General features: G+C 41.1%; 1 protein-coding gene across 50 annotated transcripts in view; it reads left to right on the forward strand.

The window, feature by feature from the left end:
- Positions 1-12,602, forward strand: part of Ank2 (ankyrin 2) — a 557,097-nt gene that overhangs the window by 325,155 nt on the left and 219,340 nt on the right. For 18 of the 50 annotated variants that reach the window (XM_040751849.1, XM_040751851.1, XM_040751858.1 and 15 more), the window contains exon 1: positions 3,886-4,243. The exons of 16 other annotated variants lie outside the window; for them this stretch is intronic. In XM_040751849.1, coding sequence (XP_040607783.1) covers positions 4,115-4,243 — 129 coding nt within the window. In that variant the 5' untranslated portion in view covers positions 3,886-4,114. Of the gene's footprint in view, positions 1-3,797; positions 4,244-12,602 lie in introns of those variants that run through there. 16 more of the 50 variants (XM_040751832.1, XM_040751840.1, XM_040751837.1 and 13 more) reach the window with 1 other exon arrangement.

The raw sequence follows: 12,602 nt of genomic DNA on the forward strand, positions 1-12,602 counted from the left end.
ATTGAAGGTGATGTGTCGCTGAAGTCACTCATTCAGTTTGCTTGTCTCACTGTAATCACTCATCATCTTCGGAAAACACGCAGAATCTCAAATATAGACTAACGCCATGAATTTGCTAAGAAGGAACTCTTGGATCACAGCCCAAGTAGACACATCATCATCATCATCATCATCATCATCATCATCATCTGATTAGCTGATTCATTTTCACCACACCCCCTTGCCTCCTACAACTAAAGGGTATAGAGTGATTCTGCTCTTCAGTTGCATGGCCTGCTCCTCCTGGGTGGGGCTGTGGAGGGAGGAGGGAGATAAGGGATTAAGTTGCATGTGGCCAGCTCAGTTGATATTGAACGCTGCCCTTACTTGATGCCTGGTGTCGCAGAGGATTTTCTTTGGATTCTGATCAATGGATTGCTGTACAATAAGGACAGAAAATGGCTGGTTTTCTTCTATCTTTAAAATGAAGCTTGCCCTCTCCAAAGGGCAATCTGTCAATTCTGCTTCTCAAACATAAATGACAGGTCCACTGTGTGTTCCTCACCTATGAAGGCAAGACGTCAGCATTTCTAATTACTGGTCAAGATGCTCTGTGGAAGAAATCAGCTTTTGGTACAAGTTCAAAACACAGCCAGTATTGTATCTCTGCTGGAAGCTTGAGGGGAAGATCCCATTTAATGTGGTGTATGCATCATTTAAATGGCTGTGAGCTCCTGGGACTGGAACCTGGTGCCCTGTCTGTGCAGAGGTCAGCTGGTGAGTGTGCAATACTCTCTTTCCTAGGAAAATTGATGGATTTTTCCCCCACCCAAATAGAAATCATAGAGAAGTTTGAAAAAATAAGCCATCAAGAAGGAATGTCTTTAAGAAGTCAACAGTTCATTGCTGCATAAGTCAGCCATAGGTAGATAGCACTGTATAGAAATGTCTAATTGCCTTAACTGTCTTGAAAGGGTTGCCTTCTACTAACCATTTAATATGCGAGCAATTTAAAATAAAATAAAAATGTACTTCTTAATCGGGGAAAAGATAAATGAACATAGTGAGCACCAAAAGGACTTGTGATCAGTTTTATCTAAAAGTCTGTTTACTGATTGAGATTTCTGGCTTTGTGGTTGGGAACTCTCTCAGTGCCTTCTTTCCCTGAGGTGGGTTGGCAGTCAAGAGCCCTGCACTGTAGCCTTCCAACTATTATTGCCTGATGTCTTGAGGAAAGCTGTCTAGAATATGCTATTTGCCTTCCAGTCTCATCAGCAAAGTCTCCTTTTGCTCCTCTGTGGCACATGCAAAGATAACGTGGAAAACATAAGCAAGGTTGTATCACTATTGGTTTTAAAAACTTGGACAATGCAATTCTTTCTATAATGTCTCTGTCACTCAAACTAACATCTAATGGCTGTCTGACCATGCTCTTTCTTGATGAGACAAAGTATAAGAGATGAAAGAGTCCCAGAGACTAAACTGTTAACGGCATCTGAGATTTGTTTCTAGTTAACAAATTGAAGCTTGAAAAATGTAAAATTTTCCAGGTATAAGAGAACAGCATAGTGAAACTGATGCTGCCTGATTTTCCTAGTGGATCTGTCATGAACTTACAAAGAACTAATGAAATAAGCAAATGGTTTTGACAACAGGAGGTGTTCACCTTCTGCTGCAGCTGTGTTGTGACTTTTGCTTTCCTACTGAGAAGTCTGAAGAGGGAGAGGGTATTATGAGATAGTTGAAGCAGATCCCACTGAGGGCAGTGGAAAGGGTGTATTCTAGGAGAATCCTCAGTCACCCTGGTCAACAGGAAGATCATAGCCATGCCCTCTTTGGACTTAGATTATTAAGCTAAAAGAACATCCCAGAATGAGGTGTGGCTTGCTTGCTGTAAACTTTTATTTTAAAACATGGATTTAGAAGAGAAGGGAATGCCAGATGGCACCAGGGACAGCCAGTGCTGTATTCTTGCTGTTTCCCAGAAGTACCCTTGAGTAATGATGGCTTTGATTTCATGACAGAGTAGAGAGTATGTGTGGAGTGTGATATAACTAGGGGGCAATCATGGCCACCCTTGTCAAGGAGATAAATGACTTCCCCCAAACCCATGCTGACTTCTCAAGAAACCTGAACAGACATGCATGTGTTTCTATGCCAACATGTAAAAGGCTGCCCGTGGAAGGGTTAGGAGGGCTGAAGGCATGAGGAAGTGGGTAAGGTTTTTCTGGGTTTTGTAGATCTGGTTCTCAGCTGTGGGTGCAGAAGGGATGATGCTTCTCTTACATAAGACAACTGACTCCCCGCTCCCCTGACTTCATCTGTTGTAAGCTGGCTGACCCTGGAACTATACCATGTGACCGTATGCAAGCATAATTTCTCTCTGCTTTGAACCAACATTTGAACTAAATTTTCTGTACTACCATGCAATGCATTTATGGAAAAAGAAATTGTAAATTATATAAGCTAAAACACATAAGACCAAAGTAAAAAAAAAACAAACTAGCATTTTCTCTTAAAAAATAAAACACAAAGCTTCACTACTGTACTCTCTACACATACTGAGGAAAATGAGGCCTTTATAGTCTTCATTTAGCAACATAAACACATCATTTATTATTGAAATTTTAAGTTAACATCATGAGAGGTTTCATTATGCACATTTTTGAAGAGCCCTCGACATTTTTCTCTACTTACAGGATACATGTAGAATCAGACTATACGGTTACCGTTTTACTCTCACTTGCTATAGTAGTCGTAATTGTTCCTCTAAAATTTAATGGTTGTAGAGGAAGGGCCTTCACAATACACTTCCATTAACAATGTTGAGACTGTCCAGCTGAAAAGGAGACATGAAAAGTGAGTGCTATTCTTAGCATCCCGTCAGCCCTTGAAAACATTTTTAGCAAACTTCTAAAAACTGGACGGTATCTGTTGATTGGACAATTCCATCTTGACTTTACAGGTGATGTGCTCTGTCTTGTTGTCTCTCTCTCCCTAGTGGGAGTAACAGGAACATCTACATTGTCTTCTTTCACGGTATTTCCCTAATGAGTAAGAGAACATCAAGAAATCTTCATTTTGCATGTTTCATCTCATTGCTTTTCATGTTAACGCGTAGTAAAAACACCTTTGCAAAATCCAAAGGTGCCTAAGAGGGTACATGAGCTTCCCTCTTAGAGTGAAGGGTGATTTTCGGGGTATCCTGTTTTCCTCTTTGCTTTTCTCTACATCTGCCCCCTCAGGATAACCTTGTCAAACCCGGATTATACTGTGCTCACTGACATAAAGCTGGGTTTGATTCCCTGCCTAAGCAAGCTGCTAAGGCGCTTGGCCTCACGTGGGTCTGTAAACCGCACCGGGAAGCCCGGGCTACTCCCTACTCCCGGCCCTTTCCAGACTCCTCTGCCCTCATTGCCTTGCAAGTGGAGAATCACTTCCAGCTCTGCTCCTCTCTACTCGGCTCCGCAGCGTTGATTCTTTTCTTGAAATGTACCTTGGAGAAGGGAAGGACTGAGAGATTTAAGACGCAGGGATCCATGTCACGTGCTGCCTGTAGCAACCGCGGCGGCGGCGAATCCTTAGCGAGACTGCACCATTTTCTCTCACCCTGCATAGAGGTGTGGTTGCAAGCAGCTGCGGCGGTAAACTCCCCACCCCCTAGGACTTTCACCGAGGTGGCCTCTTCCTGGCTCCGGTCTGAAGACAGACTGTCTGGAGGAGTCCCCCAAGACCGTTCCAACTGGTGATGAGAACCTAAGGAAGGCATTTGCAACTATTCGGATGCTGGTCTGCGCTCGGGGCCACCCAACTGCTGTGGAGCTCCGGATCCAGAGCTCCGCCCTCCCCTGGGACCATTGCTGAGCGTGGGCGCTCACCTGTACATGCCTGTGTGCAAGTGTGTGCTGCTGAGGGGCTCGGCTGGCAACCTGGGGGACACTGGAGTGAATTATGGGTGCTGCAGAGGCTGGAGCAAGATTATGACCTAGCTCGGGGGCGGAGTGGATTATTTTGTGAGTGTTCTCTGGCTGCCAGCCATTGCTCTGCTGGGGAAAATCACATCTCCACATAGCAGAAAAATCACCTGTATTGCTGGGGAGTGGAAAGTGATCCTCTGCTGATCTCGTCTGCAAAAATGGCTCACGCTGCTGCTTCTATCAAAAAAGTTCGAGAGGCTGAACTGGATGAAAAAGAAAAAAATCTGGAGAGAGAGAGAAAAAAACAACGGAAAATCCCCAGGGATCGAATGGAGCGGAAAAGAAAGGTATGGAAAGCCTCATGTGGTCCTCCGTAGTCCCCCCACTCCCCCGCCCTTCGCAGCCCTAGGTAGAATCATCAGCCTTTAGAACTGGCAACTTCATCCTCCCTTTTTCCATCACTCTCCTGCACCATTTCCAAGCTCAGTTTGCAGCTCCAGAGCTCTTGCCTGAATTTGCTGCATTGGGAGGAGATGCCTGAACAGGATGAATCTCCTTTGCTTTGAATGCAAAGCAAAACCCGTCTTCACTTCATTCTCTCATTTTATACCTGGGATGACTGCATGCCAAAGCCGAGTTCTCCAGTCTTCCGGTTTACTCTGAGCCCTTGACCCAGAAGGAAGGGTTGCTGTATGGTGGGAGGGTTGTCCTCTTCTCATTCTCTGTGAGGCCGGCTAGCACTTCCTCACTTACCGTGGATTCCATAACGATCTCTTATTCGGAAAAAGCCTCAGGATCTGTATATGTCCTTGCCCTCCTGGGGGATGACATTATTTTACATGAGAACAGGCTAAAAACATTTCTGCAGTGAGCTGTGCTCTTGCATCTTTAGAATTATGTTTTATTTTCTATCATTAATTCTGCAATTTTTCTTTTGAATATGGTGGTTACATGGAAATATCTCACTAACCAAGGCAATGATTCATCGATTCTCCTAACACAGCATATAGAATGTGTGTCTTTCCCTGAAACATTTTTTAAAAATAAATTTCCCAAAAGTATACATCTTACAAGCTGACAGTAATGAAATACTCATTCATCCAGTCGCCTGGACCTGTAAAGGAAGTTGTGTGAAACACTTTAATCAACAGAGTAGGCCACTGAATAATAAATGGTATTTCACATTGGCAGAATGTAAAATGGTGCTTTGTACACAAACTGTTTTCAAACAGCCCTGGGATTAGAGAAGCGCAGGGGACCCACATGCTTGTTCAGGCATGTGCTCCATGGACCACAGGAGTCACCGTCGTTGCCTTATTTTTTATTTTTATTTTTTTGTGACACTTAAGGAGCCACAGTGAGTTGAGATCTTACTGCATAGAGGTTCATCCTGTTTCTGTTTTACTTCTCCACTAGTTAGATGAAATGACTGGTATCTGTAAACAAGTAAAATTAGTGTATTTAATGGTTTCCCTTCTGGGGAAAATTGAATGCTGTTTATGTGACCTTTAAAATGCTTGACTCAAGGGTGTTTTTACAGTATCCAAGTCTTCATAATCATTTCTGTTGAGGTTGTCCTCTTCCTCTACAGCTCCCATTGTTTTGCTTTTAATTCTCTAAATAGAATATCGCCGCCTAAAGTATTTTCTTGTATTTTTATCCTTTTAAATCATTTCTTCCCGCAATTACACTGTCTAATTTGGGTCAGGGCTGCTTGAACAACATCCAGTTGAGACCCAGTAGCATTGCTTAGCCCAAGCGCCATGTATTTCATTCACTGAGAACCTTTGCTCTACTAGGTTTCCATTTGGAGTTCACTGCTAGCCTTTCCCCAAACCTCATTATGCCTGAAAAGTTACATCGTTAAAATGGCAAGTGACAGTAGTTGAACAGATTCTCAGTTGCTTGGATGCTGTATTGCTTTAGCTGGAATCCCGCACTGTCAACATGATTGTTGGTTAGTAATGTGGTCATAGGACAAGCTCATCCCTGCACATTTAGGTATCATTACCCTAGAACTGTAGTAATTGATAGTATTCATCCTCGTTCTTCTGTTTTCATATAAACTTACTTCTGTGACAAATGCGTGTATGATACATGACACAACAAGGGTTTACCAAATGATGGGGTATACTTTTGAACTATATTAAATTTCTTTCCTAGATAGCCAGCTTCCCCTCCTCCACAAACACATTCTGACCCAACCCAGTTTTCAAATATGATTTGAAAGAAGAAAGCCCTAGTTATTTATTATTTCTTAAGGTGTAGTAAATGAAGCTCATAGAGGAATGAAAATACCTAACTGGACTCTAGAACACCATCCTTAGAAAGTAATTTTAAAATGATTGTAGTTTCAGTTGGTACAAATTCACAATTTGTAAGGGAATATAGCTGTTGTAGATCTAAGAGTATATGGAGCATTTTTTTCATGTCCGTGGAAGGCTTCTTACCCACAATCCTCTTTATGCAAAGAATTCATAGAAGACCCACCCCCAGCACAGCTAAAACTACAGAGTTGGGGGAAAAATACACTTTTTTTTCTTTGTTTTTACGAGACAGGGTTTCTCTGTATTGTTTTGGAGGCTATCGGTCCAGCCTGGCCTCGAACTCACAGAGATCCGCCTGCCTCTGCCTCCCGAGTGCTGGGATTAAAGGCGTGCGCCACCACCGCCCGGCTGAGTTGGGGGAAAAATACACTGTTTTTGAAAAGGAAATTTTAATAAGGTACGGTTACTAATTTTTAAAATCAATTAGGTGGCCTCATATTTGGGCTTCATTTTAATATGCCTTTGTAAACTTGCTCTTAATTAAAAGAATACATATTTTGTATTATATGAAACTTTCAAAATTAATTTTAACTCCTTGCAAGCTTCAATTGTACTCTGTTCTTGACTATAACCCGTACACCAACTTGACCATTTGTGTGTTTTTAAAAAAGGCAACTGTTTGCATATTAAGGAATTTCATTTCAACTCATAATAAACAAGATGTTCAGCCATCTTTGGCTATACTCTGGGTAGCTAGAATTTAAATATATTATATGGGGTATCCATTGTGTTTGTGAATATTAAGTAGAGCTACAATGAATCCAAGCTTTAAGCAAATGAACTGAGTGCAAGAGTATTTGAAGCAAACTAAATTAACTTGTTTGCTAAACAGGAATATGCTGATCTACCATTCATGGGGTAAGAGGCTATTCTGTTCTAACTTTCACCTTAGTATTAACTGAGTAATGCTGATATGTACAAAGTCTACTTCCTATAATAGAAATCTAGAATTTGAAACCTGAGCTGCCAGATGGAACTGCAAAGTAAAAGATCAGAATTCTCATGTTGGCAAGACAGTCCTAGCCCTAGGAAGTAATTCCAAGTATAAGATCCAAGTAAAGTCCATTTTCCCAGCACAACATGTTCTTTATGGCTGAGTAAAATTCTAGTGTAGGGGCTGGAGAGATGGCTCTGAGGATAAGAGCCTCTTTCTGTCCAGGCATGAGGACCTGGGTTCTGACCTCATCATCTAGGCTTGTCCACGTGTGCACCTGTAAACCCAGCACTGTTGGACCCTTAATAGGAGAATCTTTTTCTCTGAGCCTAGCTCTAGGTTTTGTGTGGGACTCTGTCTCAGGGAATAAGGGAGAGAGTGATAGCACAGGATACTTACTGTCCTCTGTCCTCTGCTTGCATAACACCCTCCCCAACATTCTCTCTCTCTCTCTCTCTCTCTCTCTCTCTCTCTCTCTCTCTCTCTCTGTCTCTGTCTCTCTCTCTCTCTCTCACACACACACACACAAACACACAATTGTGTACACATACAGCATTCTCCTTATCAAATTCTCTTCTTCCTTTCAGATAGGGTCTTACCATGTAGCTCTGGTTAGCTTGGGACACACTAGGGAGGCCAGGCTGGCCAAGAACTTAAAAAAGTCCACCTGCCTCTGTCTCCTGAGTGCTAGTATTTTTTTCGGGACAGATTTCTCTGTGTAGCTTTGGAGCCTGTCCTAGAAATCTCTCTGTAGACAAGGGTGGCTTCAAAATCAGAGGTGTGCCTGCTTCTGCCTTCTGAGTGCTGTGATTCAAGGTGTGAACCACCATACCTAGACATCTATTTTTGATGAACAGCTTATTGATTTATATTGTTAGAACAGCAGGACCTTGTAGAGCTTTTAAAACATAAAATGGTTAGACCTTATATTGGGCATATATGTATTGGACTATTTAACCCCAATAGTAGTTGTGTACACTAGACATCCTCTTGATTTCACAGAGCAGGAAACTCAGACTCTTTAGTCATATACAGCTATTAGGAGGCTGAGTTGGGATTTGAATTCTGATCTGTTGGGTTCAAATGTCATTAGGGAAAAGGCTATTATGATTGTGCCAATGATGAAGATTGTAAGTAATCCATTTAATCTACCAGTGTTGTAATTTTTCACCTCTGAAACATTCTATAATTGAAAGTAATTTAAGAACTTTAAGGATATATTAAACAATGCATTTGAGGAAAATGACATAAATTTAAGGTTGCATTTTTACTATAATTCCATCCAAACATTTTATAAGTTTCTTGGGGAATAAACTTTTTGAAATCAAGATTTTTATCTTAAATTGTGGCCAGTTGCAGCCCATGCTAAAGTGTTGCCATCACTTTTTGTTGTTTTTGTTAGGATTTCTAAAATTCATTGGTGTATTTATATGTATTAATCTCCAAGGTGATATTATATGGGGCACAAGTGACTTTAAAAATCAGGTTCTTTTCAAAGAGTTCTTCAGGAAAAGGAGAGGTTCTGGTCAATTCCTAGCTTTATTTTAATATACATAGTTACTGTCATGGAGGAACATGACCTGCTGTTTGAAGCTTTACCTTATTGGAACACCCCTGCCAATGTTTGTATTCCCCATTTCCTTATACATTCAATGACAATGACAATATTTAATGGGTGTATGCAGTGGATCACTCATCAGACTGTGAAGGGATATGGAGAGAGGAAGACTTCTGAAAGATGTATTGGGATGTTTTTAAATCAGAGTGTGGTTTGTTATTTGAGAGGAATATTTTCTAGAACTTTGAATTGTGTTGTATGAATATGCTGGAACTCAGTAGTCCTCCCCGTTATCCATTTTGGCCATGGTCTCAGTTACAAGAGGTCAAATGAGACTAGAAAATATTCCAGAAGCAAAAAGCTTGTTAATTGTCAGTTGTGTGCTGTTCTGATTAACATGGTGAAATCTTCCAGAATCCTGCCCTTTCCTGCCTGGGATTCGAATGCTTTTGTCTATCATGTACACCTTTGTTCACTTCTTGCCTGTGAACTATGTGATAGTCTTCTTGGCTGTTAGATGACTGCCAGTGTGTCACACACCTGCGTTTAGGAGTCAGTTTCTTATTTAATAGTGACCACAAAGATATGCTGTCATTCCTTTAAGAAAATGGTGAAGGAACCACACATACCTTCATTGAAACATCTTGTTGTAACTCTTCCATTTCATCATTCATTGCTATTAGTCTCTTACCGAATGTATTTTATAAGCCAACCTTTGCCCTAGGTTTACATGTATAGGAAATTTTCAGAGTGCATGGTGCTTAGTGCTCTACCCAATTTCAGGTGTCCACTGGAATGTATCCTCCACAGATAATGGGAGAGTATAAACATAAACTGTAGTGACGAGCAGTGTTGCCTTTCCCTTGCAGTCTGTGAGTGGGAGCTGCTGCGTAGGAACAGAGTGGGGAAGCTCGTCATCACTCCTGTCCTTGAGCCTTCTGTTCCTGCACTATACAGCCAGATTCCAAAGGGCAGCTGCATTCTGGAGGTAGCAACACTTAGTTCAGAACTGTAAATGCACAGAGATTTCTGGGCAACGAACTAAATTAAACATGGGTATAAAGAGTCAAACCACAACCGAATAACATGGCCCTGTATGGTGCATTATATTCTAGATACCACACATGGAAAATCCCAATCAGCATTTTAAAGAACTACATCCAGTCATCTTTCTATAACTTTCTACAACTCCCCTCAATGTGTGGGTGCTTCTGGAAGCTATACTAATGCTAGATGTATTGGAGATGGTCTTGGCCTCTGCCTGGGAAGATGCTGTTCTCGTGCCTAATGTCCACTTTTAAGTGAATATTGAAAAGTCTTATTACATTTCCTTTCCTATTTGAGTCTAAGTAAAAACATTCAGGAATAGGTATTTAAATGGGAAAGCTTCCATAGATCCATAGAAAACACACATTTTTCTCCTTTGACATTCATCCTGTGCCTTTCTCTATACCTACTTCACAAGCCCCTTCTTGGCTTTGCGAGTGGGTTGTGCCTTCCGCCAGCCCTGGGAATCTTAGTAAATGTTATGGAGAGCCTCCTTCAGTCACTGATTGGGTGACCAGATTAGGGGTACAGCTATCAAATTTATGTGATTGTAAATAGCTTCAATTTTATGGCTTGAGATAAAAACTCAAGAACTGAAAAAAGAGAAAATCTTAATTTAGGAAAACTATTTTGCCATCAAACAGGATAGTGAACTTATTTTGTGTAAGTATTGAGCTGTGGAAACGCCAGGAAGGGAAGATTTCTATTCACATCATCTCTGATGAGCATTATTTTATTCTTTTTCATTTAGGCATCTCAAAATAAGTTCTTTGCAGGGAACATTTAGCTTTATTCTCAGTGAGAGATACTATATATTGAAATAAAGAAGAGCTAAGAAGGCACTTCCCAAATGCTAGCAACTTGTGTAAGTTTCTAGTGGAACCAGCTAGTTGGATGGGAATTTTTTTTGCTTCAGAGATGAATGTGATTTAAAATGTTTATTATATATACATATATATATATATTCCTCTAGTTTTGTCTCATAAATAAATGACTTAGACTCCTGGGGTTAGGAGTGAATATAGAACATAACCTCCATTTAAAAGTACTGCTGGGCAGTGGTAGCACGTGCTTTGATCCCAGCACTCAGGAGGCAGAGGCAGATGGCTCTCTGTGAGTTCGAGGCCAGCCCAGTCTGCAGAATAAGTTCCAGGATACCCAAGACTACCAAAGAAACCTTGTTTTGAAAAAGTAACAACAAAAATATTTATCATTATTTTGTGTGTATGGGTGATTTATTTTGCCTTTTTTTGTGCACCCTGTGTGTATGGTACCCAGAGATGCCAGATGAGGGCATTAGATTCACCTGAACTAGAGCTTTAAGTGGTTTGAACCATCGTGTAGGTGCTGAGAACCAAACCTGGGTCCTTTGGAAGAACAGCAAGTATTCTTATTGTTGAACCATCCTTCCATCCTTGTAACCTTTATATGTTTGAAACTTCCCAGTGATAGCAAACCAAGGCTAAAGCAATTAGAACCAGCATTTCCTTTTCTCTGTCAACCTATGTTCTTCGTCTTGAAGCCTAGATCAGCAGCCATTTGCTACTAATAATGAGTGTGACTCTAAATTGCCATTGAGAAAAATTTTCCATGTGTAATAGGAGACCTTCTAAAAGCTCAATAAGGCTAATTAGTGTATATAGCAACCAATTACTTCTGAGCACAAGGAGAAAGAAACAACTTTGGAAGAGTTAAGATAGAAGGCTTCAGGATCCACAGGATCCATCTTTGCCACAATTGCATAATCTTCAGGACCAAAATGTGTGTGCCTGCATGTGGCTGAGAGCTGATTAACTCCATAGAAAGAATTTTGAAGGAATGCTCTGACTTGTGATTTAAGTGTTCTATGTGCAACCGTTGGTTCTATTTTGAAGGAATGCAGAGGAATGTCCTAGGGATTTAATCTTTAACTTAACAGCCTGGGAGACCTCAAATATTCAGAGGCACTGACGTTCCTCTAGGTCCTAACACAAGTCTGTGGCTGCCTTTTGTTCCCTGTGCTTGGCTTGTGCTGATCTTGAAATCATAGGAAATGGCATGAATAGAGGGAGGGAGAGATGGGGCATCTCCAAGTAGGGGTTTCCTCCAGCTTCAGCCCCACCCCTCATTAGTGTCTTAAAGTGCCAGGGTCTCTGTTTTGTTGTTGGTTTAGTGTTTTGCCTACTTTCCTCTACTGCTTTCTCATTCTCTTATTGGCTATGGCAGCTTCCAGGGCAGTCAGAAAGGGATTCTTTACTTAGTTGTACAGGTTTCTGGAATGTACCTTTTGGGCATGCTCACTTGGAGTCATACCTTCTGTTTTCTGTCATTAGCATTTCTGCCAGAGGAAACCAATCTTCTACCTCACCCACTGTGGTCCCTTCATGGATTGCCATTGTTGTGCTGTTTATATCGTGGGGACCACTTTAACAGAAGCAGAATTAAGGAAGAGAATTGTCAGGGGACAATTGCTACAAAAGGCTCCAAATATAATCAACTTACTTGGTTATGAATATGGCATTACATCTACATCATATTTTTATACATTTCTTGGCTATAATGTACATATCTTTGCAAATAGACTTGTTCATTACTAATTTGTCTCACTTGTCTTTTATATCTGTAAGAAAAGTTGAGATTAAAAATAACACTTTTTCATATATACTAATTTATCTTTTTCTTCTCTGTATTGGTAATTGAACCCAGGGATTTTTTTTTGAGACAGTGTTTCTCTGGAGCTTTGGAGCTTTGGAGCCTCTCCTGGAACTCATTCTGTAGACCAAGCTGGCCCTCAAATTCAGAGTCGCCTGCCTTTGCCTCATGAGTGCTGGGATTAAAGGTGTGTACTACCACTGCCCAGA

Source organism: Mesocricetus auratus, unplaced genomic scaffold (genome assembly GCF_017639785.1).
Source record: "Mesocricetus auratus isolate SY011 unplaced genomic scaffold, BCM_Maur_2.0 Super-Scaffold_100009, whole genome shotgun sequence".
Taxonomy (NCBI): Eukaryota; Metazoa; Chordata; class Mammalia; order Rodentia; family Cricetidae; genus Mesocricetus; species Mesocricetus auratus.